We start from the raw sequence: 25,750 nt of genomic DNA, 5'->3' as shown, positions 1-25,750 counted from the left end.
GATGCAGAGACCCTCTCGATTAAACACGCACGTTTGCACATGCCTTAACCTGCAACTGAAAAAAAAAGACTTTAAAATCAGTTTGGATTGGCAGAGAAGCAGGTACTCTCCTGGGAACTCAAAAGGTGCATTTGTTAGGCTGAATTCTTATTTTCCCATGGCATGTACAAAACTTCCTCCCACGTCTTTCTTTTTTATAAAGTCATCAAACATGGCGCCGTTTCAAACACCCTGGGGGAGCGTTCAAACATGACCTTTAGTTAACAACCCTCCATTTCAACAAGACACATAATTAAAAAATGAGAGCGGTTTGCACATTATTAGATATCAAGAGATCAAAAAAGCACACACGCCAAGGCTTGTGACAGAAATTCTGAGTACGTGCTCACCATTTCTGAAGCAAGAGGTTATACTGCAACTGCTGGCTTCTTCTGCGGTTAAACAATCCTGGCTGTCATGCTCTTGAGGCTCGTCTTCATATATGTGCACAAACACAGCTGCACACCAGCGCTAAGACATGTCCATAAAGGACAGAGGAGATGTTTTTCCCCTCATAGAGTAGATCCACATGACTCCTATTATGGAGTCTCCAAACAGAGAGAGTTTGCTGTTCTCTGTTAGGTGGTGCCACGAGGAGCCTGGGAATGAATATATGTAGCTGTTTGTGGTGTTGTTGGACGCATAACACTGATATGCAATTCACAGGGACATATATTATGATTATACGCCTCAAAATGAGCCTGCAGTGTTGTGATGAAGTCAGGAGATGCTGTTCTTGAAGTAGTCCAGGTTGTGCACGGTTTATAAACGAGGGCTTTTCTTCTGTTTAGATCTGGTGCCAGTATTAAACAAGAACTTTTACACCGCTTTCCACATTATTATGCAAATTACATTTTTCTCTTATTTTCCTAAATATTAATGCAAATGACAGAATATTTTTCATGTTATTATTATTACATATTATGTTATCATATTATCAGAAAAATGTTCCACAATGTAAAATTAAAAATAAATAAAAAAATAATAAAATATCCCACCATCTGCAGCCCATGATATCAGCAAAAGATCCAGAGAATGTGAAGAAATCTCCAAACAAGGCCAAAGCTCATTTAATGTGGACTAAGGAAAAATGGAAAACTGTTCTGTGGTCAGATGAATCAAAATTAAATTTTTTTTTTTTTTTTTGGTGCGTTGGTAGTCCAGCGGTTAAGGTGCACCCCATGTATGCAGCCTTGGTTCGAATCCAGCCTGAGGCCGTTCGCCTCATGTCTCTCCCCCACTCTCGTCCCTGTTTCCGAGTCTATCCGCTGTCGCTCCTCTATCTAATAAAGGCACGAAATGGCCCAAAAACAAATCTTAAAAAAAAAAAAATGTGAATTTTTTTTATGAAAGAGGAGAGGGACCATCCAGCTTGCTATCAGTGCTTTTAAAGGGGACATATTTTGCAAAAATCACTTTTTCAGGCTTTTCTAACAGAAATCTGTGCCTCGGGTCCGTCCACAATCCCCTCAAATATCAGAAAAATCAATTTCCTTCCACCCTCTCTTTCTCCAGCCTTCATAAAATGTGCGCTGAAACAAGCGGTTCTCAGGTCTTCCCCTCATGATGTCATGTGGGGAGTTAACCCCACCCCCAATGTTTGGTTGGACTGCCCCGCTTGGAAGGAGGTTCCACCCTTCTCTCCTGATCCTCTCAGCTACCAGCTCAGATGCTGGATAGCTCAGTGGTTATCCTGCTGACTTTAGTTTGGGAGGCTGACAGTTCAAATCTCAGGCAGGTCGTTAACTTTGGGTAAAGGGTCTGTAACATCAGGATTGCCACGTCCATTTCCTGAGAGGGGAGTGTTCAGGGGTGGAGTCAGACAGATTAGTAACATTTAAAGCCACAGGAACACCAAAATGAGGTCTGCAGACTTCCTCCAGTATATAAAAGGAAATTTAACCGTGATGATTTAAAAAAACAAAAAAAACAAAACCTTGTTCAGTCATAAAAATCTGAAAAAGTAGAGAGTAGAAATACTCAGGAATGAGAGAAAGAAATTATTTTGTCTTTCCATTTCATATTTTCATTTTGCATTTCCCACAATTATGACCTGCACTTTGGATTCTGACTTTTTATTTTATATTGTGACCTTTTAAATTCATCATTTTGACCTTTTCTCTCATATTGTGGCCTTTTAGGTTCACAATTTTTTTATTTTAAATCAAAGTGTGACCTTTTAAACTCCTTACTTTCACTTTTAATCCCATATTTTCACTTTTTAAACTCCTGATCTAGAATTTTATCTCATATTTTGACCTTTTAAGGTCACTATTTTGAATTTTATCTTCTATTTTGACCTTTTAACTCATGATTGTAAATCTCTCTCTCATATATTTGCTTTTTAAAACCTTTTTTTTGACTTTTAATTTTGTATTTTGACCTTTAGGACTCATAAAGTTGATTTTTTATCTCAGATTTTGAGCCTTTAACTCATTTATTTATTTACTTGACACGGACACACAATAACATTGATGTTGTGATATGTAATAATTTTTACTTTTTTGTTATCACTGTTTAATTTTCCCTATAATTCATTACCTGTGAAAACACGGTTGACAGTTTTTGGTTAAATCTTGACCCTGTTAGGCCCTCAGGTTAGACCTGAATTCAGATTTGGGCTTTTGCTGTGATTGAGTTTGACAGCCCTGAAAAGTGAAAACAGAAAAGTGCAACTAATTGAAATCAAATGTAGTTTAAATGTCTATTTAATTCTTCTTACAGCATCATAAACATAAATCAGAGCTCTGGGCTGCTGAATCTACATTAATGAAAGCATAACTGCTGCCAGACTCTCATTAACTCCCTGGATCGTCCTCCTGAATTTCTGCCCCGTCTTTGAGAGAAAAAGGTCGTCTTAGACTGAATCATTTACACGCTCTCATGTTTTTAGAGCTGACTGTGTTGTTAGTAGCTGCACAGAAGGACAGAGCGTCCCTTCAGCTATGAAAAAGCTTATTGACAGAACCTGCTCTGAGGTTAAGTATCTGATCTCAAAGAGTTTCAATGACTGAATAAAGCTCTCAGATACCATCTTCACTGCTCTCTTTATAATCTGAAGTATGTATGGATTTGTTCCAGGCAACATGAAGTTAGTTAGTCAAATGGTTATCAAACCTCTTAGCATCCTTTATTACACACAAAGTGGCACATGCACTTTAGTGCTGTAGTGGTATCACTCCCTATCTGAACTTTTAGCATGAAAAATGCAGAAATTAAAACAACTATACACATTTGGGAGTTTTTAACCAGTAAACTATGGAAATTTCCTCAACATAAAATGACCACCAATAAATCCCTGAAATAAAAGTCTTCATTGAGGAATGCCACTGAGAAGATATTTCAGATTGTAGTTTATTGTGGTGGTGGGAGCAGGTCTTCACATGTAGTTTGCTCTTAAATGTCACTACAGCATTATATAATACCTGAAGTTGCCTGCCTGCAGCTATAAAAGCTGTATACAGTTACATGCTTGACAGTGGAAACAGAGCCAGGGCGTATAATACACTTCTGCTGCCACCTTCTGACCTAAACAGGATTTCTATTTCAACTTTATCTGCTGGAGTGTGAGGCGGGCCTCCCCTGGGGGGCGCCACAGAGCTTCAGGGGAGGCACAGAACCATAAACCAGAAAAAAGGTGATTTGCTTTGCTAACCTCTGCTGTGCATGGAGCAAAATGGATAGACTGATAGTTACTATAGAAACTATGCTATAGAGCAGTGTTACTCAACCAAAGAGCCAAATTATTGAAAATACCTTTGCAAGAGCCACAATCTAAGAGGTAAAAAGAGGCAAAAACAGCTTGAAGTAGCAATAAAAATAGGTTAAAGGTAGCATAAATGGTCAAAAAGCAGCAAAAAATGGGAGAAAAAGTGGGAAAATGTTCAGAAAGTAGCAAAAATGGGTGAGAAGAGACAAAAATGAGTGGAAAGTGACTTAAATGGGCAAAAAGCAGTCAAGAGTGGCAAAAATTGGCACAAAAAGAGGAAACGAGTGGTATGTAATGGCAAAGGATAGTTTAAACGGGCAAAAAGTGGCAAAAAATAGTAAAAAAAAAAAAAAGGGCAAAAAGAAGAGGAAAAAATTGGGACAAAAGGAAACAAGTGGTATTTAATGGCAAAATGGTCGCTTAAATGGACAAAAAGTGGCAAAAAATGGTAAAAAAAAAAAAAGGGGCAAAAATGGGATAAAAGTGGCAAATCTTGGGAAAAAGTGGCAAAAAGATGTCACAAAATTTAGCTAAAACTGTTGTTTTTTTTTTTTAAAGGGATATAAAATGATGAAAGGTATGAAAGGTAGCTTAAATGGACAAAAAGGTGAAAAAGGGCAAAAATGGGATAGAAGTGGAAAAAAGGGGGAAAAAGAAGCAATAAGAAGTTGTAAAATTGCCCAAAAAATATGAAAAAGGGTATTTAGTGGCATTATAACTGAATAAGAAGGAGAGGCAGATGTTTAAGGACATTTGCAAAACAAAATATCCAGAACATATTAATGTTAAAAATGTTTAAAGATTAGACATAAATGTTTGAAATGTTGTTGGTTAATTTTTTTTTTAAATTTGAATCCTTTTTTGGGGGGGGGGTCCACTGAATTGGTCAGTTCTTCTTAGGGGAGGCTCACTCTCACACACTTTGAAAACCCCTGTGCTAGAGGTTTCAAAAATCCCAAATTACTTGTTGATGTTTGGCCAGTGAATTCTACCCTTTCTCATATGTTGACTATTTAAAAAATGGTATAAATTTTTAACAGCTCTTCAATTTTTTTATTCTGAGCCCTGTGATAAAACATGTTGATCCTACTGGACTGAAGTTTTAGGCCTGAATTTAAATCACTTAAATGCAATTTTAAATAATGATTGCACAAATTATAGACATTAATAGTATCACGATTAGAGCATTAATGCAGACAACCCTAGACATATTTGGATTAAGTAGAAGGGGCAGTAGTAGTAGGTATACTCATAATTTATATTCTCTTTAGAAGTGGGTATATTCTTCATTTTAAAGTGGGTATATTCTATGGTAACAAAAATATAAATGTGTACACTACTTAAAAACTGTTTAGTTTACACAGATGCAGCACAGTGTGGAAGTGTATCTCAATTCAAAGAAGAGGTCTAATTTGACAGTTATAATAGAGCAAAAAAAATTGCTTTTTAATTTTCAAATTATGAAACATTAAAAAAAAAACAATGAAATCCAGAGCAACATACAAATTTCTCAACATAATATGAATGTATTTTTTACCCATTTTTAATCTGTTTTCAATCTTATCTTTTAATTTCACAAGGAGCTGTTCCGTTTAAATAATTAACTACTTAACAGATCATTTTCATGAGATTAGACATTTATTTTTAATATTAATATATACTGTGCAACGTGATGACATTTAAAATGATAATTTAACCATTTTGAGTCAAAAATTGCACATTTTTCCTAACCCTTGTGTGGGTTTCCGTGTTTTACTCATTAAATCATTTTTTTGTCTAAGTGGTTTTTACTGTATTTAGATGAATGTAATTCACCGAAGTTTTCACTAAAGTCATTTAAATGTGATGGTTTGTGCTTTTTTTCGACAGTTCACATACTCCTCGTCTCCTTGTATTGTAGATCTTACGTAGCGGACTTGCCTCTCGCAATATGGCGGCGACGTCGACGTACAGCCAGCCGGTCGATGATGCATGTACGTATGTAGTCTGTCTCCAATGGTCACATGATAGTTTTCTAGCCAATAAGCGCGCCTTTTGCCGCTCGAGTAGAATTTTTCTTTTTTAACCAATGACGAGCCAGGTTTGGTCTTAGTCCCGCCTTCTACCGGTAGCCAAACGTCAACAGTGAGCTGTCAATCCCTGTGAAGGTGGGCCTAAGTAGCTTCAGGTAATTCAAAGTCATTCAAACGTAATTGTAGCTCTCTGTAACTTTGGTTTACATTCATTTAAAGGTGGCTCGCATGAACCGCTGTCTCTGTGTTTGTAGCTGCAGTTGTCATCACGTGCACAGCCTGTTAAACGGTTCTGGCTAGCATAGGAGCTAATGTAGCTAGCTGGAGAGGCAACGTTTTTTTATGGAGAACTGTTCATCTAGTTTAAGGAGTTTTTACTGTCAGGGCTCTCATATGGTACTTATAACTGCTACCAGGGAAAGGCAGCTGTGGATGTGAACACGGCTTATACCGTTTCTCTTTTATTCTAACAGGATTCCTTGAACCTGCATGAGTAAATATCTACCTGGTATCTACCGATCATCATGAGTGACCCCTGGCAGGAGTGTATGGACCACTGTGTGGAGGTCACCAAGAAGGCTGGAAAGGTAAGAGCTGGACTAGTTGTCCTGTGATTGATTTTAAAACTCTCATTTTCAGTATAAGACACATTTATTCAACATATACTGCAGAATATGTGCAATGATAGAGGACAATAAGCAGAAGGAAAGAGGACATTTGGCGCTATGAAACTACAGTTCTATTTGTTTTTATTACATAAAATTGCAAGTAGGGGTGCAAAATATTGGATTTTTGCCCAAAAAGATATAAAGGTATTTACAAATTCATTTTAGCAGAGAATATACTTGTATATCAGACGCAAAACCTGTGTTCTTAGAGCACCATTTTACAATCTAAGCCAGTGTTACTCAACCCTGCTCAAAGAGCCAAACTGTTGAAAAATACAGAGCCACAAACTAAGTGGTGAAAAGTGGCAATTTAAATCAGTTAAAGGTCAAAAAGTGGCAAACACTGGAAGAAAAGTGGCAAAAATGGGTGGGAAGTGACCAAATATTGGCATTAAAGTGTCAAAAACATTGCAAAAAAAGAGTGAGAAGCAACTAAAATGGGCAAAAATCTACCAAAAAGGGGTGAAAATGGGTAACAGTTGGCATTTAATTGCTAAAGGCAGCTTAAATGGGTGAGAAGTGGCAAAAAGAGGCAAAAAAAAATTGCAAAAAGCGGGATAAAAGTGTCAAAATGGGAGAAAAGTGACAAAAAGAAGAGGCAAAATGGGTTTGAACCAGCAAACACAGGGAGAAAAGTGGCAAAAATGGTCCAGAAGTGGCAGAAAAACAATGAGAAAAATGAGTGAAAAGTCACCAAAATGGGCAAAAATCAGAAAAAAAGGTGGAAAAATGGGCAAAAAGCACTAAAGAGTGGTAAAATGGGAAATTAGTGGCGTTTAATTGCAAAAGGCAGCTAAAATGAGCAAAAGGGGCCAAAAATGGGGAAAAAGGGGTGAAAAATTGCAAAAAGCAGGATAAAAGTGTCAAAAATGGGCTAAAAGCTGTAAAAAAATGGAATTAAAGTAGCGAAAAATTACAAATAAAGGCAATGGAAATATGCAGACAAAAATTAGAGATTGACAATTAAAGCCTCCTGTGTAAGAGTGGGAACCAAACTGATTAATGTTACTGTCAACAGATAATTTCTGTGGTAAAATGTTCATTTTTAAGGTTCTCTGGGGGAGTAATATTTCAAATTAAGATATAAAAGAGTCATAAATCATCACAAAAGAGCCGCACGCTGAGTATCACTGATCTAAGCAATGAGGATGAACAAAGAAAAGGATATCAGCTGACATAGGCTTGTTGGTCCTGCCTAAGACCCCACTAAAGCCCAGTTCAGACCAAAGATTCAGCTTTCTGAAGTAGATGTAAATGATTCTGCTCAACAAAGCTCAAACAGCTGGTTTTAAATGCTGCAAACACATAAATATTATATGGAAATCTTGTTTTGATAGGCTATAAATGCCAACAAATATTTTCCAAAGTAGCATATATTCATTCTGTGAATTTTGGCAATGATTAAATCTGTCTTCAGATCGTAAACACTCCTGTCTCCTCCGTCAGCTGCAGCAGGATGGGCAGTGCTCTATCAACTAATGCATGAAACTGAAAAGCTGTAGGAGCTATTTCTTTTTGTGGAAAAATTATTATTCTTGGTAGATATCCTAAAAATAACAAGACTGGACTGTTAATGTGTGCTGTGAAATTATGCAAAATTCACTGGATGTGAAAATGGAGCAGAATAACATGTGGATGTACCAACGTGTTTGTCCTTTTAGGGCTTCCGTAAACCAGTTATAGGAAGATGTAAATGCTCAGATAGCATTTCCAGTGAAGTTCATTGCTTAAATTGTAATAAGCCAATACAAAACAAATGCAAAAAGTAAATATACCAATGAGAATGATGCCTGTAAAGTCTGGAAATGTACCAAATATGGCCCTTTAGATGAGAAAGTACTTCTGAGCCCATCAGCATCTTTGAGTGAGCTCAGTCCAGGTCTAAAGGTATTAAAGTGGATTTCTTTTATGATAGCAGGGAAAGTAAATCTGCTTTCGAGGGACATTGTTTTAGATTTAACTTCATGCATGTTTAAATGAATAATCCACATTTTCTGTACAAAATGGACCTAATTTCATGAGAATGTCTTGGTGAGACATACCAAAGAGAAAACGATTAGTATTTGGTCTATGGTGCTTACGCCTACTCATGTCTGCCTCCTCTTCACTCCACAATATGTGACCATAGCACCCATCACACACTAATTAAGGTAGCAGATGTAGTCAGTCATCCAAAAAATCCCCTTGTTGAGTTTCATCACTCTTTGACTTTCTGCCAGATGATTCGTGAGGCGCTGCAAAAGGACATCGCTGTCATGCAGAAGAGCTCGCCGGTTGACCTGGTGACCGAGACGGACCAGAAAGTGGAGCAGCTCATTATATCCTCCATCAAGGAGAAGTACCCCACTCACAGGTACTTCACCGGCAAATAAGGACATGTGAGGTGGCGTTTTGACTGCTTGATGCAGTATTAATTCAGGGCATGAAGACAAGGATGTTTTATTAGAAATTTATAAGTCTCTTCTTCATCCTCATGTTATCTTGTGTTCATTTATTTTTTGCTTTTCATGACATTTACTGCTTAATTTAAGCTTTCCTTTAACGTACTTTGATGGCAATGTGGGTGATAAGGCACCTCAGTAAACCTAGCATACAAAGTGATTTACAGAAACATGATGATAATTAAAAGGATTAACAGAAATTCACCAAAAAGCAAATAAAAAGTGATCCAGTACAGCCTGAAAGTTAACATGCAGGCCTGATGAGATCATGTAAATGCCAAGGAACATACTGAACCTCTCATTACCAAAACGTGTCTAGACAGTGAGATTAGATAGTGGATACATGTGCCACTAAATAAATAAATACAAATGACTAAACACCAAATACTGTCATTTTATTGTAGTTATAAGATCTTTTTAAAGTATTATTTCAGATTATTACAATCATGATTATCTGAATGTTGTTAGTAAGCATTCTTTACACAATCCTTTTGAATTTTCACTGAGAAAACCTGAGATTTCCTTCTGTTTAAATCATTTTTATAGACTGTAACTCATCAGATTGATTAAAGCTAGTCTGAAAAGGCTTACACCTCCATCCATCTGCCCACTTTTTACCACTCATCTTGAGCCATGGCAGCAGACTAAGCAAGATACTCCTGACATTTCTCTCTGACCAACCTAAATTAGCTTCTCTCGAGTGATTCAGAGACCCAGAGGAAATATATAATCTCTACATCGTCCTCTGAGTCGACTTAAGGCAGGGGTGTCAAACTCAGTCACAGCAGGGCCTGGGTTCTGGATTCAGGTCTAACCTGAGGACCTAACAGGGTCAAGAACCATTAACCGTTGACTGTCAACCTAAATGATTTTGGGATTAAACGGTCAACATGATAAATTGAAAACTCAAAATCTGAGATAAAGAGTCAAACGTACAAGTTTTAAATGTAAAAACATGACATTTTAAAGTCAAAATAATGTTTTTAAAAGGAAAAGTATGAGATAGAATTCTGAAACCATGATTTATAAGTCAAAATATAATATAAAAGTCAAAATCATGAGTTTTAAAAGTTAAAATATGAAATAAAATTCAAAATCCTAAGTTTTAAAGGTAAAAAAAATGAGATAAAAGTCAAAATCATGACTTTAAAAGGTCAAACTAGGATTTAATGTAAAATTATGAATGTAAATGGTAAAAATCTATAACTGCACCATGGGCTGGATTTGGCCCACAGGCCTTGAGTTTGACACTCTTGCTGTAGAGAGTGTATCAGGCTAACGTCACACCTGCTGACTCAATGACCCTGTGTAGAATTTGACTGTTTTCTAGGGGTTTTCTCCTTTCAGGACTAGCTGGTTAAACGAAATGTAAATGAGCATTTAGTCGAATAGGGAAATAGACGCTGAGGTACATCCTTAGTTCAGGGTAGGGCTGAACGATTTGTGGAAATAATCTAATTGCAATTTTTTCCCACAATATTGCGATTCTGATGTAATGCGCGATTATTTTGTTCCCTCATTTTGTGTTGTTCGGCAAACATAAGCAAGAAATCATTCAATATTATAACAAGCACAATATTATAAAAGTTAAACTAGGGATAAAAAAAATTAAGAAAAAAATATCTTACTGCAATTTTGGCTTGTATAGCCAATTTTGATATCAACTGCTATACTGAAGGGGATGATCATCTCTTATATTATTCTCATTTTAATGAAGAAAAATAAATACATGAGCAAGAAAAGTAGGATTTTTGTTAAAAAAATAAAAAAAGACACTTGAATTTTTTAATAATGTGTAAAGCTTAAAAAAAGAAAAATGATTGTATCAAACTGGTATTTTGACACTTTCAGGAATATTGCACTGTTTGCAATTTGAAAATTGCAGCATGCAATATTGCGATTTAATCTAATTTGTGATTAATTGCCCAGCCCTAGTTCAGGGTGTACTCCACCTCTCGCCCAATCACAGCTTAGATAGGCAACCCTCAACGGGATAAGCGGTGAAAATGGATGGATGGAGTAGCCTAGTTATGTCTGTGTGCCCCATGCACAGAGGCTGCTGTCTTTGAAGTAGGGCTGGGCAATTAATCAAAACTGAGATTAAATCGCAGTATGGCCTGCTGCAATTTTCAAACTGCAGAAGGTGCAATATTTCTTTAACCTGAAATTTGTGTCAGAATACCAGTTTACAACTTTTTTTTTTTTTTTTTGCGGCAGAGATGTTACGCAATACATATTATGCAATCATCCACGGGCAATTTTTTAGAATAGTCTACAAAAATCCTACTTTTTGTACATTTTTCTTATTAAATATGAGAATGACATAAAAATTATAACTCCCTTCAACACACCAATTCCTATCCAATTGGCAATAAGAGTCAAAATCCTCAAAATTAGCTAGACCTTTTCAAAATTGTTCAGCTCTAGTTTTATCTGATATTGTGTCGGTTATAATATAAAATTATTTATTGCCTTTGTTTTTTGGTAAAAAAAAAAAAAAAAAAAAAACATGATATAAGGAACTTAAGACATAAAATCAAATCACAATTGCAATACTTGGGGAAAAAAATTTGCAATTAGATTATTCAGATAGGGCTGTTGGATTGAACTCAGGCTGCCTGCTTCACAGTAGGGCTGAACAATGTGGGAAAATAAAGGAATAGAAGCCTTTATGGTATATACTTTGCACTAATATATAAACAGAGAGAATTTGGAATAAAAGCCTGGCTACAAATACAGGCCTGCCCTATATAATGGCCTGATACTTTATGCAATTCAGCAAATAAAGGCCCCTGTTATTATTTGAGCATTTACAGTGTGGGAAAAGGGCCTTGGATGATGCATTTCTTAAAATTAAAGAGAGAAATCAAAGTGGACATTACAGCCTACATCCTGGTGGTTTCAGCAGCACAAAAAAACATTTTTTAAAATTCTATCTATGATGTTTCAGTTTCATCGGTGAGGAGTCTGTAGCAGCGGGAGCTCCCAGTATTCTAACCGATAATCCCACCTGGATCATCGACCCCATCGACGGCACCACTAACTTCGTTCACAGGTACCACCTGCTCTGATATACTGTAAAAAAAAAAACACATGGAGAGGCCTAACACAGCGCTGGGTCTGTTTTATCTTTGTCGCTCCTTATCTATTTTTATCTTTTAATTAGGTTCTCTCTTGGATTGTCCTCTCTGTCAGTGATAATTAGGAAGCGCAGATGAAACTGAACTGATAATAGAAACCGATTCCTGTGAGCTAAAACCAAGAGGGACTTCATTAAGTGAATGTTTTATATTGTAAACGTCTTTTGTGCAGGTTCCCCTTTGTGTCTGTATCAATCGGCTTCACTGTGAAGAAAGAGGTTTGTTTTAATTGTTTGTTTTTATTGTTTTTTTGACACTTTAACATCTTAATTATAAGAATTATGATCATATTAAAGGGCTCAAAACCCAAGTGACTATCTGATGACTACTACAGTGCATTTTTCTTCTTATATGCCTTTTATTCTATTTTTATCCTTCCTCCCACACCACATTTATTAGTCCTGTTGTCTGTGCTGCCTCTCTCCCTCAGATAGAGTTTGGGATCGTCTACAGCTGCATTGAGGATAAAATGTACACAGCACGGAAAGGGAAAGGAGCTTTCTGCAACGGAGTCCCTATCAAAGTGTCAGGACAGAAAGGTAAAGATTGATAAGTGCATCGAGCTTGTGTGGCATGCTGCAGTTTTAACAGAATCCACTAGGTGGCAGCAAGGCTACAGCAAGAGTCTGTGCATGCACTGACGAATAAGGGGTGGTTCATTTCAGACTGAGATTCTGCATTTTAGAGGATTAAGACGGCTGTAATTTGCTGGGTATGTTTTTTTATATTTTGCATTTTTCATCCAGATATTAGCCAGTCTCTGGTTCTGACAGAAATGGGATTCAAGAAAGATCCAGAGCATTTTAAGACCATGATGGCCAACTTGAAGACCATCCTCACCATCCCTGTTCATGGGTAAATATGCAGTTTTTGCAGATTACATAATGCTTAGCATGTTAGTGCTGATTCATAAGGTGAGTCCAGTTATTGGGACGAGGACAGGTCAAGCTGAGCTTCTCTGCAAACACTTCAGCTCTATATCAGTGGTACTCAACCCGGGTCAACCAAAGAGCCAAATTATTGAAAAAATACCTTTTCAAGAGCCACAATCCAAACCTGGGGTGTAAATATAACTATGTATATATATATATATATATATATATATATATATATATATATATATATAATATATATATATATTATATATATATATATATATATATATATATGTACGCGTAAGAATGCTCACAGTGTTAAAGAATCCAATTATTAGGTGATTATAACATTTTAATCAGAGCATGCAGAGAGCTTGATTTCAGTTGTCATGTTCATCATTTTTCTTCATCTTTTGCCAATTAGGCTAGTTATTTGTGTTAAGCTAGTTTGAGCCATTAATTTTTTATCCTCAACTCCGTCACGTGATGGTTTTCTTCACTTTACAAAAGAATTCATTATCCTCTGCTCAGTTCATTCTGCTAATTTGTGGAAATTCCAGCTAATCTATAAGCAATGATGGGTAATTTATAGAAAAAGATTAGTTTGATATGTTTAATAACAAAGATTAAGTTATAAAACCATGAAATTCAGAAATAAGGTACTTTAGATCAGTGGTTCTCAACCTGGGGGTCGGGACCCCATTAAACAGGGATCGCCTGATGCCTTAAAGAAATAGAGAATACTTTTGAAATTATTTTTTCCTCATCCAATTTTGTTACTACTATGTGCCACTTTTCATCAGTTTTGCACAATTTGGACCCTTTTTTGCCACTTTATTTCACATTAACCCATTTTCATCCTTTTTTACCAACAATTTCTGCCAATTTTAACACATTTTGCCACCCTAAACCCATTCTTATCAATTTTAAACCCTTTACATCACTTCTTACTGCCTGTTTCGCCACTACTAAACCAATTCTTGCAACCTTTTGTATATTGTTGCCTCATTATTGCCACTATCAACCCCTTTTTATCACATTTAATGCCCATTTTTGTCCATTTCAACCACATTTCACTGTTTGATATGCCCATCTTGACCAGTTCAACCCATTTCTGCCTGTTTAAAGCCCGTTTTCCCTCTTTGAAATCCAATTTCACCAATTTTTGCCACTTTAAAACTTTTTTTGTCACTTTTTAATCCCCTTTTACCAGTTTTTGTTCCTGTTTTTTTTGCTATTTTTACCACAAATTTATGCCACTTCTAACCCATTTCTGCTACTTCAAAAATCCTATTTAACCACCTTTCCCACCACCTTTTTTGGACATTTTTTTTACTATTTTAATTCTGTTTTTAAGAAAAGGATTTACATTTTTAAGATGAATATATACTACAGCACAACTGACTTAAAAAAAGATATCTGTTGCTATGTTAAGAGTGGTTATTATTTAGGTTTAATATCAAATATGGATATCTAGATTTACTATGGACCATGCTTTTCCTGACCTCCATGGGCCCCCAGTTTGGCAGGGTCCTAGAAAGCTCTCCCATTTATCCCCCCCCTTATGGACAGCCTTGTCTGCACACGACTATTCTTTAATGTACATGGCTGTGTTCAACCACCTTCAGGTATAGTGGGGGTCCCCGTCCTCTGGCACCATTATTTTGTGGGTCACAGGCTGAAAAGGTTAAGAAACAATGCTTTAGATGAGTGGGAAAATAAGAGAAAGTCTTAAGGTATAAAGCTTCATACATTCAGTAACAAATGCTAACCTTGTATTTGAGCCAAGTGGAGGTATTACTGTGTGTCATGTGCAGACGTCCCATTTTTTATCCACAGTATCCGTTCCCCGGGCAGTGCAGCTGTCAACATGTGCCTGGTCGCGTGCGGGTCGGCTGACGCTTACTATCACATGGGCATCCACTGCTGGGACATGGCCGGGGGTGCCGCGGTCGTTACTGAGGCTGGAGGAGTTATCGTGGACATTTCAGGTGAGTCACCGACAAAACGAAAAGTCTGCACACACCAACGTTTCAGAGGCTGCTGAGTCACAGGGTGAAATGAAGCAAGTGGGCAGCAGGGTGGTGGAGAAAATGCACGGTTGCTGAAGAAAATTGCTGCTTAGACCAAAACGGGGGGAATGCCTTCTGTTCAGCACAAACACACCAAAGGTTACTGATGTTAATGCATCACTTATTGTTTCTAGTTCTAAATGTTATTGGTTTTTATCCATCTGTCTGATCACAAATGTCACAGTTAGAGAGGGGAAGCAGGGCAGCTTGTGGCTTTGTGCTGGAGGAGGAAGGCAGCAGGTTGTGAGATATTATCTCAAATTTAGGCAACAATGCCAGTGACAGAGCAAGTAGGCGCATGCCAGGAGAAAAAATGCAAAACATTTTTCAGTGTTGAGATCTTATATGTAGTGTTTTAAATAAACAAAAGATACAAAAGATACAGATACAATTAGGCTTTTTTTTTTTTTTCTACAAATAAAACAAGAAAAGCACTCAGAGAGCGTAGACCTCCGCCATTAGCCCTATCTCCCAATAGTGAAGAATCCTTTAAAAACATTCCTGGATTCAGACGGTGATCCGGATCACTCCCAAAATCTAAATCACCGACTACTCCCTCCCCGGTGGGGTGGAGACACAGTGAGGCAAAGCACTGGCTTCGCTATGTGTGGACTGTCATGGCGGAAGCACCCATGGTCTCACTGGACAGCTGGAAGTCATGGCAGAGGGTGAATATTCCTCTATTCCTCCCAGCATTGTGAGTATTCTCTCTACAATTCGCTGTCTTTCTCTCTGTTACACTCCAACTCGTCTCCTCGACCGGGTGTGCGTCTTTCAAACTCTATAAACTCCAAAACTTTGAATAGAAACACACCCAAAAATGCTGCTGGGATTGAAGTTACTCATGTCTGCCATCACCTGGTGTAAAGTGGTAACAGTGTAAACCTCCGCCATTAGCCCTATCTCCCAATGGTAAAGAATCCTTTAAAAAATTCCTGGATCCAGACAGTGATCCAGATCAGTCCCAAAATCTAATCAGTTCTTCTTTATGCCATTTCTGACATTTCCTGAAAATTTCATGAAAATTCATGCATGACTTTTTCAGTTCTGTTGCTAACAAACTAACAAACTAATAAACTAACAAACCCACCCAATCACATAACCTCCTTGACGGAGGTAATTACAAAAAAAACCCTCTTTGATGTCAAATTGAAAACAGATCCATACAAAATAAATTAAACATAAATATGTAAGGTAAAATAAATATACATAATATACATATTGTATATGTATACAATATACATATATGTATACAAGATACATAATGTGAGATTACTTGCATAAATATGCAAGTAATCTCACAATTAGTGAAACTGGAAAGGTCCAGTCATTGGTTAGTAAGTTTTCTGGCTGCCATTACACCATGAAGACAAAAGAACACTTCAAGCAACTCAGAGAAGAGGTTATTGAAAAGTATAATTCAGGGGATGGACATAAAATACTTTCAAAGTCACTGAACATCCCCCAGAGTTCAGTTAAATCCATCATCGGGAAATGGAGGAAATATGACACATGTGTAAATCTGCCTAGATCAGGCCGTCCTCACAAACTGAGTGAGCGTGCAAGGGGGAGACTAGTGAGAGAGGCCACCAAGGCGCCTATGACTACTCTGAAGGCGTTCCAAGCTTCAGCAGCTGAGATGGAGAGACTCTGCAGACAACAACTGTTGGCCGGGTTCTTCACCAGTCAGAGCTCTATGGGAAAGTGGCAAAGAAACTCAAAGAACACTCATATTTAGTCTCAACTGGAGTTTGCCAGACACCAAACACTGCACATCACCAAAAACACATCACTGTGAAGCACAGTGGTGGCAGCATCATGCTGTGGGGATTACTTTCGGCAGCCAGCCCTGGAAGGCTTGTAAAGATAGAGCGTAAAATGAATGCAGCAAAAAACAGGAAAATCCTGGAGGACAATCTTGCCACTCTGTTAGAGAACTACGGCTTAGGAGAGGATTTATTTTCCAGAAAAACTTTGACCTGAAGCATACAAAGAAAGCTACACAGAAATGGTTTATAGACAACAAGGTGAATGATCTGGAGTGGCAGAGTCAAAGCTCAGACCTCAATCCAATAGAGAATTTGTGGCAGGACTTGAAAGGGCTGGTCCCTGTGCAATCTGACAGAGCTTGAGCAGTTTTGCAAAGAAGAATGGAGTAACAGACTCAGTACTGTGATTGCAGCCATCTACTAAATACTGACTTGAAGGGGGAGAATATTTATGCGGTCACTTAGTATTTATCACATATTTTTATTCAACTGGCATTACATTGTAGGATTTTTTTGAAACATCCAAGGAGGTGAATACTTTTTATACGGCCCAAGGTAGGCCTTCAGTTTATGCTTCAAGCTATTTGCAAAGCATTGTGGGATTGATTGCACCTTTACACAGCAAAAACTGGGGCTGAACGATTTGCAAAAATAATCTAATTGCGATTTTTTTTTTTTTTTTACTCAACATTGCAATTGCGATTTAATATGCGATTATTGTGAGGTTCCTCATCTTATGTATTTTTTCAAAAAATTCAAGCAATAAATCATTCAGTATTACAACATACATTCAGCCAGGAACACTCATCATACATTGAACCATTTTATTGCATTGACTACAGTTTTACTTGGCAGAGGAGACTCTGCTCTAAAGATGCTACCTGGGTTAGTCAAGCAGCTGCTTTGACTTTACATGGAGCACATGGCTAGAAACCCCCATGCAGATAGATGCATTTATGACAATGTGTATTGAAAACAATGAAATTATTCAGAAGCAAATAATCCACAGTAGCATGAATCTGAACATGAGGGTGCAACAAGCTTTATGCTATGAAGGAGGCGGCTGGGGTGGAGGAGGTGAAGCTGGCTATCAGCTGATCACTATTTGGGGTATGACTTTGAATAAACACTAAGCTGCATCAATTTTAGATAGAATGAACCAATAATTTTTGCTCATATTGCAAATTTGATGTCATTTGCTTTATTGAAGGCCATTATCATGTTTCTGTCACTCATTTTGATGAAGAAAAACATACATAAAACACGGAAAGGAGGATTTTTGTAAATCATTATAAAAAATGTGATGCTTGAGTTTTTGCACAATGTGCATTAAATCTCTGCCACTGCAAAAATGAGATTTATTAAACTGGTATTTTGACATTTCAAGTTGAAGAAGTATTGCAACTTGTGTGATTTGTAAATTGCAGCAGGCCAATATTGCAATTTAATCTGATTTGTGATTAATTGCCCAGCCTTAGCAAAAACACACATGAGGGTTGAGAGTAATTATGGTTCATCAGCACAAAACGTGTAAGATATACAGCAAAGAACAGCAGCTTTTTATAGTAATTCAGGCTTTGTTATGTAGCGGTCTTTGATGTAACATCCAGCGTTACAGTGATAAACATTGTGTCTATCATGACCCACGGTAGCTCTGTCATGCTTCCACCATTACAAGCCATGGATGGTTAGAACAATAAAAAACGTCCCTGACCTGCATAGAGGGACTAAACCCCTAAAGCAGGGGTCATCAAGTACATTTGCACAAGGGCCAGATTTAGTCCCGACAGAAACTCTGGGGGCCAGACTTTCAAATACACAAAAATTTAATGAATATTTTGGGTTTGATTGAAAGATTATTTTAGTAGTAATTGTATTTTCTTTCAAAATGCAGGACATTTTTAGTCATTACCAGTGAGACCTATCCCTATTATCTATAATGCAGCAGGACACAAGGAGTTAGACCTGACAACAGAGTTGGCTAGACCCCTGAAAATCCCAGAGAATAGGCCCTTCACAACTGTGATCTAGTACTAGCATTAACTAATTTTTGACACTTTTAACCCCTTTTTGCCTCTGTAACCAAAATTTTTGCAAGATTTTAACTCCTTTTGAAACCTATTTTCTTGCATGTTTTATCCCCTTTGTGCCAATTTTATCCATTTTTGCCACTTTTAACACATTTTTGCTACTGTTTGCCTCTATAACACATTTTTTGCCATTCTTAACCCATTTAAACCACTTTTCCTTTGTGTTTTATCCCCTTTATGCCACTCTTTAAATTATTTTGCCACTTTTCTTCTATTTTTTTACCACGTTTTAATCCCTTTTCATTACTTTTTTACACTTTTTTTGGTCATTTTTAACCAATTTTTTAAACTCTTTGCCCCTTTTTTCTCTTTTACCAATTTTTGCCACATTTTAACCTATTTTCACCACTTTTTCTGCCAATTTTTGTTCCTTTTTTGCCACTCCAAAACCCATTTTGCCACTTATCACCTATTTTGCTACTCTCTAACCCCTTTTCACCATTTTTGACTGGTCATTTTTGCAACACTTCTGCCAACCTTAACCCTTTTTTAAATATCTACTAATTATGACAGTAAATTTCTGTAAAAACAGATCAAATGTTGAGTCATTCTAAAGTTATTTCAATATTAATTGTTTGTGGGATTGATTTAACAGCTGCAGACATTTAAAGCCAAGGGATACTCTTAAAACCACAACATCTTCTTTTCCTCCTTTTCTGAATCTAATGATCTTCCGGGGGCTGGACAGGGAGCTTTGGGGGGCCTGATATGGCCCCCGGGCCACAAGTTAATGATCAGTGCCCTAAAGCAATAACTTGCTTATAGAATTTTGTAATGTGCTTTTTGTGAATGCTTGTTTAGCAATTTGCTGAAATTGAAATTATTTGCACAGCTGATTTAATTGAGGATATTTAAGGAGGCTGTGCTCGATCTCCAACCTTTTTTTTTTTTTTTCTTTTTTTTTATGAGCTCCGATGTTACTGCCAAGTCACTCCCTTCAGAAGGGTTCCGGATGGGTAAATGTGAAAGAGCAAACTTTTTCATAGATAGTTTAGCTCACTGCACTTGGGAGGGTCATACAAGGTGGGCTGTTGCATCAAGCACTCTAGCGTCCCCACAGAAGAAGGTGATAGATCTGTGATCACTTGAAGTAAGCAGCAAATTAGAGGAAATATAAGCCTGGTATAAGGAGGGATGTAATGTATGCTTTTGCCGTAGTGACCACTATTGTTTTATTACACTGCTGACAAGTCATACATCAAACAGAATTACTCAGGATTGCAGAAACTCTTTGAATATATTGTCCTCATATAACCTGCTCAGTCGGTGATGTTGTTGGTGCATACCAACAGCAGTCATGTGAAATGACTTTACAAATGCTCCATTAGATGCCTTATCATCTTTGCTGTGGTTTCACTCTGCAGACGTGTGGATTTTCAAAATAAAGCCAATTTAGTTAAATATATTGTGGGAAATAATGTGTTTAAAGAAGTGTTTACGAATAAATTGCAGAAAGACAGAAGAAATTAGATTGTTGATTATTGTTTCTTTTTACCTGAGCTTTTTTTCACGTGTGTTAAACACACATTTTGAATGATGGTTTTGAAGCCTTTTACTGTTATTGCCACATAGAAAAAATCAAATTTATTACTCATTATTTTCTCTTTATCCCAGGTGGACCATTTGATCTGATGTCTCGGAGGCTGATCGTCGCCAGCAGCAGGGTGATAGCAGAACGAATCGCCAAGGAGATAACTGAGTTTCATGTTGGCAGGGACGACACAGATGGCTAATAAATTTCCCATCATCCCCTCAGCAAACTTAAAAGGTTTTTAAACACGCAAATGTTTTGCATCTAACAGGTCGCAATTCCGTCTTTGCCTTAAGAACCAGAATAATAAACGTACCTCTGAAGAACAGCGGGCAGGTTCATTATAAATCCAGCACTCAGACTTTCAGCCTTCTCTCTGCTTTCTTTATAAATTAGTGTTGTTTGTCCTGATGCACTTGTTTTATGATACAGCTGTAATCACTCATGTCTTTTATTATTTATATTTGTTGATGTATACACTGTAGTTGGAACAACACTGATAAATACCTCAGTTGAAATAGATTTAAATGGTTCATTTGCAAGTATTTTTTCATCCTTTTGAATGTGAGATTATCAGGATTTATTGGCTTTTTTATCACTTATTTAGGAAAACATTTCTTCATAAAGTTTGAAAAGGCATTGTAAAGCAACAGTATGTAAGAATTAAGCTTAGTGCCCTTTGGCTTACACCAAAGTACTCACACATTGACAATCAGTGGGTAGTGAAGCTGGCTAAAACTTCTGGTACTGATAAGAAACCTTTGATGGAGTATCCTTATATAATTGCAGGAGGATAGAGAATTAAAAGGTCAGTGATATAGCTGGGACAGAGACTGTTGAAAGCTTCACACGTGATCAATCAAATCTAAAAATCCATCTTTAAATGTACCTGCAGCCAATGTAAAAATGTTCAAACAGGCACAATGTGCTCGCGCTTCTTAGTTCTGGTTAAAACCATGGGAGCAGAATTCTATACTAGGGATGCACAATAATTATCAGTACTGATATATAATCGGCTAATATTGCATATGTTTTACATATTTAAACATTCCGAAACAGCAGGTGGTGCCACAGTATGTGGCCCACTGTTAAGCACCAGGGAAGAAGAGGAAGCAGCGTCAGTGCTAAGAGGCTAACAGCACACTGGGGAGGATAATGCCCGCTTCAGACTGGGAGCGTGTTTTGCTGCTTGCGTGTGTTCACGTGTCAGCTCCGGCTCCTGCCGGTGCGGCTTTCACACAGGGTGCAAGTTTGCTGCGTGTCAGCCACATTTTCCTGCTCTCAAAGCCCTGTCCTTCTTCACGAGTTTTACCTGAATAAACCCCCCTACAAACTTATTGATTCAGCGTATTGAGGAAGTGTGTTGGGAACTATTCATAACAAATGAAATGAAAGGAGTCTCTCTACAGAAATACTAAACCAGGCTTTTAATTTGAAAAGCACAAACCAGAAAAGCACTCATACAGTGTTGATCTTTCCTGTGACATATTCTACCAGTGTGGAGACATACAGCTTCACTGATAGTTGCTCTTTAGAGAACAACTTCATCAAACAGGTGCATTTAAGCTTGTGGCCTTCCTCAGGGTTATCAAGAAACACATTGTAAACATATTCTATGTGAATATTTGCCACAACGATGTAAATATGGCTCTCCATTTATCATTTTCCTTTCTAATATGGTCCACAGCCACACATGGTGCGTGGAAAAAATTGTTGAGACTTCGAATCTCTCAACCCTCCGCACCTGAGCCAGGCATATCAGCCATGCGAGACGCAGCGCACATGCAGGCAGTCTGAAAGCCCTGACTTTTTAACATGCAATCACACCGAAAATCCATGCGTGTCATGGTCGAGACGCGTGTGTCACGCTCCTTGTCTGAAACGGGCTTAATACGACAGAGTTTGTAAAATTTGCCCTGCATAGATCCCAAAAAGTGGAAAAAGTCCTTGAGTTTTAACACAACGGATTCTATAAGTCACTTAAAAGCCATCATCCTAACGACGATAAAATGAAGCGGCAGTAGCCGCTAGCCTTAGCGGCATGCATTAGGACCAAGCCAAAGGATAATACCAGGCAGAGGATTCCTGATTCAGCAGGAAATAGAAACTGCAGAAAGTTTAAAACATCAGCTGTGTGTATCTTGTACTTTGGTACACAAATGTTACCAAAATGTAAAAAAAAAAAAAGTTAACCAAAATAACAGTTACTAAGTCAGAATTGTTCTTTGTTTTTTGATGTAAACACAAGTGATATCAGAATTCATTATAAATATCCGTATTGGTTCAAAAAAATACTTATCATGCATTCTGTACCATGTGTAGCCTCAGTGGTTTTAACAGGCAGGTACAGCTGATTGTCATCAGCATTAAGATGAAATAAACCCCCATGTCTTTGTAAATGCTTCTCCAGGGGCGCATACTACAGAGAAACTAAAATTGTCCCAAAATTGACCTCTGGGGCACACCGTACCTAGCTATAAGAAATGACAACATGGTTGTTAGCTGCAACACCAAACCCTTTATTTGTGAGGTTAAAAAACACTTTAAAACTACCTGAAATCCCCACCCTGTTCCTCAGAATGTTTAAAGGAGTTAATGTTTTAATCCCATGTATGAAGTCTTTTTCAAACAAATTCCTGAACCCCAAAGTTTCACAGACTCCACCTGCGTAGAGATTCCACTTGCAAAGCACACATCAGAGCAAATGGCTTACTTTCGAGTCAATTAATCAATCTTTGTTTGTATAGTGCTATTTCATAACTGAAGTTATCTCAAGAGAGAAGCGAGAGGGCAGGTCCTCTGATGTTATTATACAGACCATCACTAATCATCAAGAGTTTAGCAATAGCAGTAGTTTGCCCCACTACTGTGGCAAGAAAAACCTTCCCTTCCCTTTAAGAGGCAGAAGTCTCCCAAGCCCAAGTCCATCTCTGGTGCATGCCAGAAGTGCCACTCCACTCTGTGAAAGAGAAAATAATTCATTCTATGGACTCTGACCCCATAAAAACATGGTTTAAACAACTGTTGTTTCAAACATTTGTGTCTCATTTTGAAGTATTTTTATTTTAACATTTTATTATCTGTAATATGTTTGTCTACTTGCGTTTTTAAACACCCATCTGTCCCAGGCGATCAGTTATAGTTTCATTAATGAACTTATTGCCAATACTACCTGGTCATTATGTTCAGTATGCTCTAACTTCGTGGGAGTCATGCGTTTGCATCTATGCTGTTGATGCAGGGTTGCATAAGAGATCATCCTCCACCTTTAGCCTTGCCTGGTACTTGCATTTGATCATTTGATCAAAAACCTGCTGTTGCTCAGGCTGTCTTAGTGTTAAAGGCGCTAAATGTCTTGGTTACCTTCAGTGACTAAAATTACTTGTTAAAAAAAAAAAAAACAGGTTTGGTCACTGGACTTTTGCCTCAATATGACCTCAGGTTTTAAACAGCCTTATGCTGACATTAGCTTGTACATCTTTCTTTATTAAACCCTGTGGCTGTTGAGCATCATCAGTATCAATGCAGAAAAATCTGAACTTTCATGGTCAACTCTAGTATAGTCTCTATTGCAACTATGTTTAATTTGCACCATGCACAGCAGACATTAGCCTGCCTCGCATTTTGAAACAAACGGTCCTAGAGGATGGGTTGAGCCCCATGCACAAAGGGTAAAACATAAAAGCTCAAAAAATATAATTTTTTTTTTTTCAAAAGTGTCTCTTCATGTAGAATAGGTCTATCTTTACAGAAGAAAGAACATGCAAAGGGTGTAGTTAACTTCACAAATTAAACACAATGCACAGACTCTCATCTGTAAATTTCATCTCTTTATAACCATTACGGCCCATCCTGTGGAAATACCCATGAGTCATCATTTGGTCAGAGGGTCACAGAGGAAACACAGTGCCATGATGAAGTAAAGTATGTTTTTTAAAGGGAAAACCACAGAATTTTATCTGAAATCAAACATCCTTTCAAGCAAACATCCATCCATCCTTTTTCTATACCGCCTATCCCATTCAGGCGAGACACTGGGCACACCCCAGCCACCTCCAGTGGGCGAGGGCGTACAGCGTCAGTCAGGGCAAACCACTTTGCACCCAGATCATGGTGCAGGCGGAGTATGTGGAAATTGCGGGTTAGTTGAAGGCAGTCCAAAAACCTTAAATGTGACAAAAAAGGTTTTAAATACAAAAGGAAGATTAATCAGGATTGAGGATTTTAATAGTTTAAAAGCCCTACTTATAAAGATAGTTAGTTGTTTATATGCGACAACAGTACCTCCAGTAACAGCTAGGGATGCACGATATTATCGGCCTGATATCGGTATCGGCAAATATCAAAATTTCTGCCAATATTTGCATCCGATATTTTGGCCATAGATATCAACATATATTAGCTATAAAATTTGGCCATATATACGAATAAATTAGTGGAGTTTTAGGCTGGACCAACAGACCAATGTCGGTCGAGATCTTTTCTGTATTTATCCTCATTCTTCAAACTTAAAAAGTGTGTTTTAAGAAAAACTGTCTGTGTCTTTTTTCATCCTCAAACCTCAAATTATATTCTAAGAACTAAATTTTTGGTTATGTCAAATATATTTAAATATCAGTATCAATATCGGTATCAGCTAAAATGAATCTATAGATATCGGCATATCGGATATCGGCAAAAATTCAATATCGTGCATCCCTAGTAACAGCCTAATGTTCCACTGCATATGTTAAAAATAAAACCAGTAGGGATGTTCACTCTGCTAATGGAGTGCTGCCTTAACATCAGCCAGCTCAGCGCTGCTCTTGCAGCATACTGCTTTGTGAAACATTTACTGTTTTCCACTCACTCCCTTTTATTCTCTTCCCAGCTTTATCGATTACTGTCCTCTTTCATCTTTTAGCCTCAGCCATGGTATCAAGATGGGCTAACTGGCTTCTTTTTCGCCATAGGCAGGCGTGTGAACTAATGCTGCTAAGCCATATGTACTCCAGTCAGAGAACCGCCGCCTACTGCCAAGGTTAAGCTGTGTAATGAGATAGACTCCATTCTTCCTGTTGAGTGATCGTTCAATCATATCTGCTTTAAATCTACCATCTTAAGGTGGAAAACGTACATATTGTTGCTTTAATGCCATCAGTATTTGCACTATAGTTAAAGGACACCAGGAACTGTACTAATGCTTATTTATGCACTGTGTTTAAAAGGGTTTTATTGGTTTTTATTGTTTGTTTAAAGGATGTAATGAGAGCAGCAAATAAAAATGTCGCTACCAGTACCTCCTGCTCGTGCCCAGCCTCTTTCTGACACTCTACACAGAGGTAAATTCACATCATATCATCCCTGCAGACAGGTGTCAGCATGCATGCACATGTTAGCTTCAACTCATAAACTGGAGACAATT

General features: G+C 37.6%; 1 protein-coding gene across 2 annotated transcripts; it reads left to right on the top strand.

Annotated features, from left to right (window-relative positions):
• Positions 1 to 5,852: 5,852 nt before the first annotated feature.
• On the top strand, positions 5,853 to 25,624 carry LOC121527219 (inositol monophosphatase 1-like). 2 transcript variants are annotated; one of them, XM_041814071.1, is made up of 9 exons: positions 5,853 to 5,915; positions 6,234 to 6,347; positions 8,648 to 8,781; positions 11,820 to 11,924; positions 12,182 to 12,227; positions 12,440 to 12,548; positions 12,756 to 12,864; positions 14,724 to 14,875; positions 20,430 to 25,624. In XM_041814071.1, the coding sequence occupies exons 2-9, from the start codon at positions 6,285 to 6,287 to the stop codon at positions 20,546 to 20,548; spliced, it is 837 nt and encodes a 278-aa protein (XP_041670005.1). In that variant the 5' UTR covers positions 5,853 to 5,915; positions 6,234 to 6,284; the 3' UTR covers positions 20,549 to 25,624. The 2 variants fall into 2 exon arrangements, with proteins under 2 accessions (XP_041670005.1, XP_041670006.1); XM_041814072.1 differs by having other exon boundaries at positions 5,877 to 5,895.
• Positions 25,625 to 25,750: the final 126 nt, after the last annotated feature.

The sequence above is a fragment of the Cheilinus undulatus genome, linkage group 19 (genome assembly GCF_018320785.1).
Source record: "Cheilinus undulatus linkage group 19, ASM1832078v1, whole genome shotgun sequence".
Lineage (NCBI taxonomy): Eukaryota > Metazoa > Chordata > Actinopteri > Labriformes > Labridae > Cheilinus > Cheilinus undulatus.
The sequence above is the reverse complement of the archived record's forward strand: the minus strand, read 5'-3'. Positions and strand labels throughout refer to the sequence as shown.

Bases quoted from the DNA above. Each gene is read 5' to 3' on its own strand.
- LOC121527219 (XM_041814071.1), top strand. From the start codon at position 6,285: ATGAGTGACCCCTGGCAGGAGTGTATGGACCACTGTGTGGAGGTCACC. The intron at 6,348-8,647 runs GTAAGAGCTGGA...ACTTTCTGCCAG, and splicing joins TCACCAAGAAGGCTGGAAAG to ATGATTCGTGAGGCGCTGCA. The intron at 14,876-20,429 runs GTGAGTCACCGA...TCTTTATCCCAG, and splicing joins AGTTATCGTGGACATTTCAG to GTGGACCATTTGATCTGATG.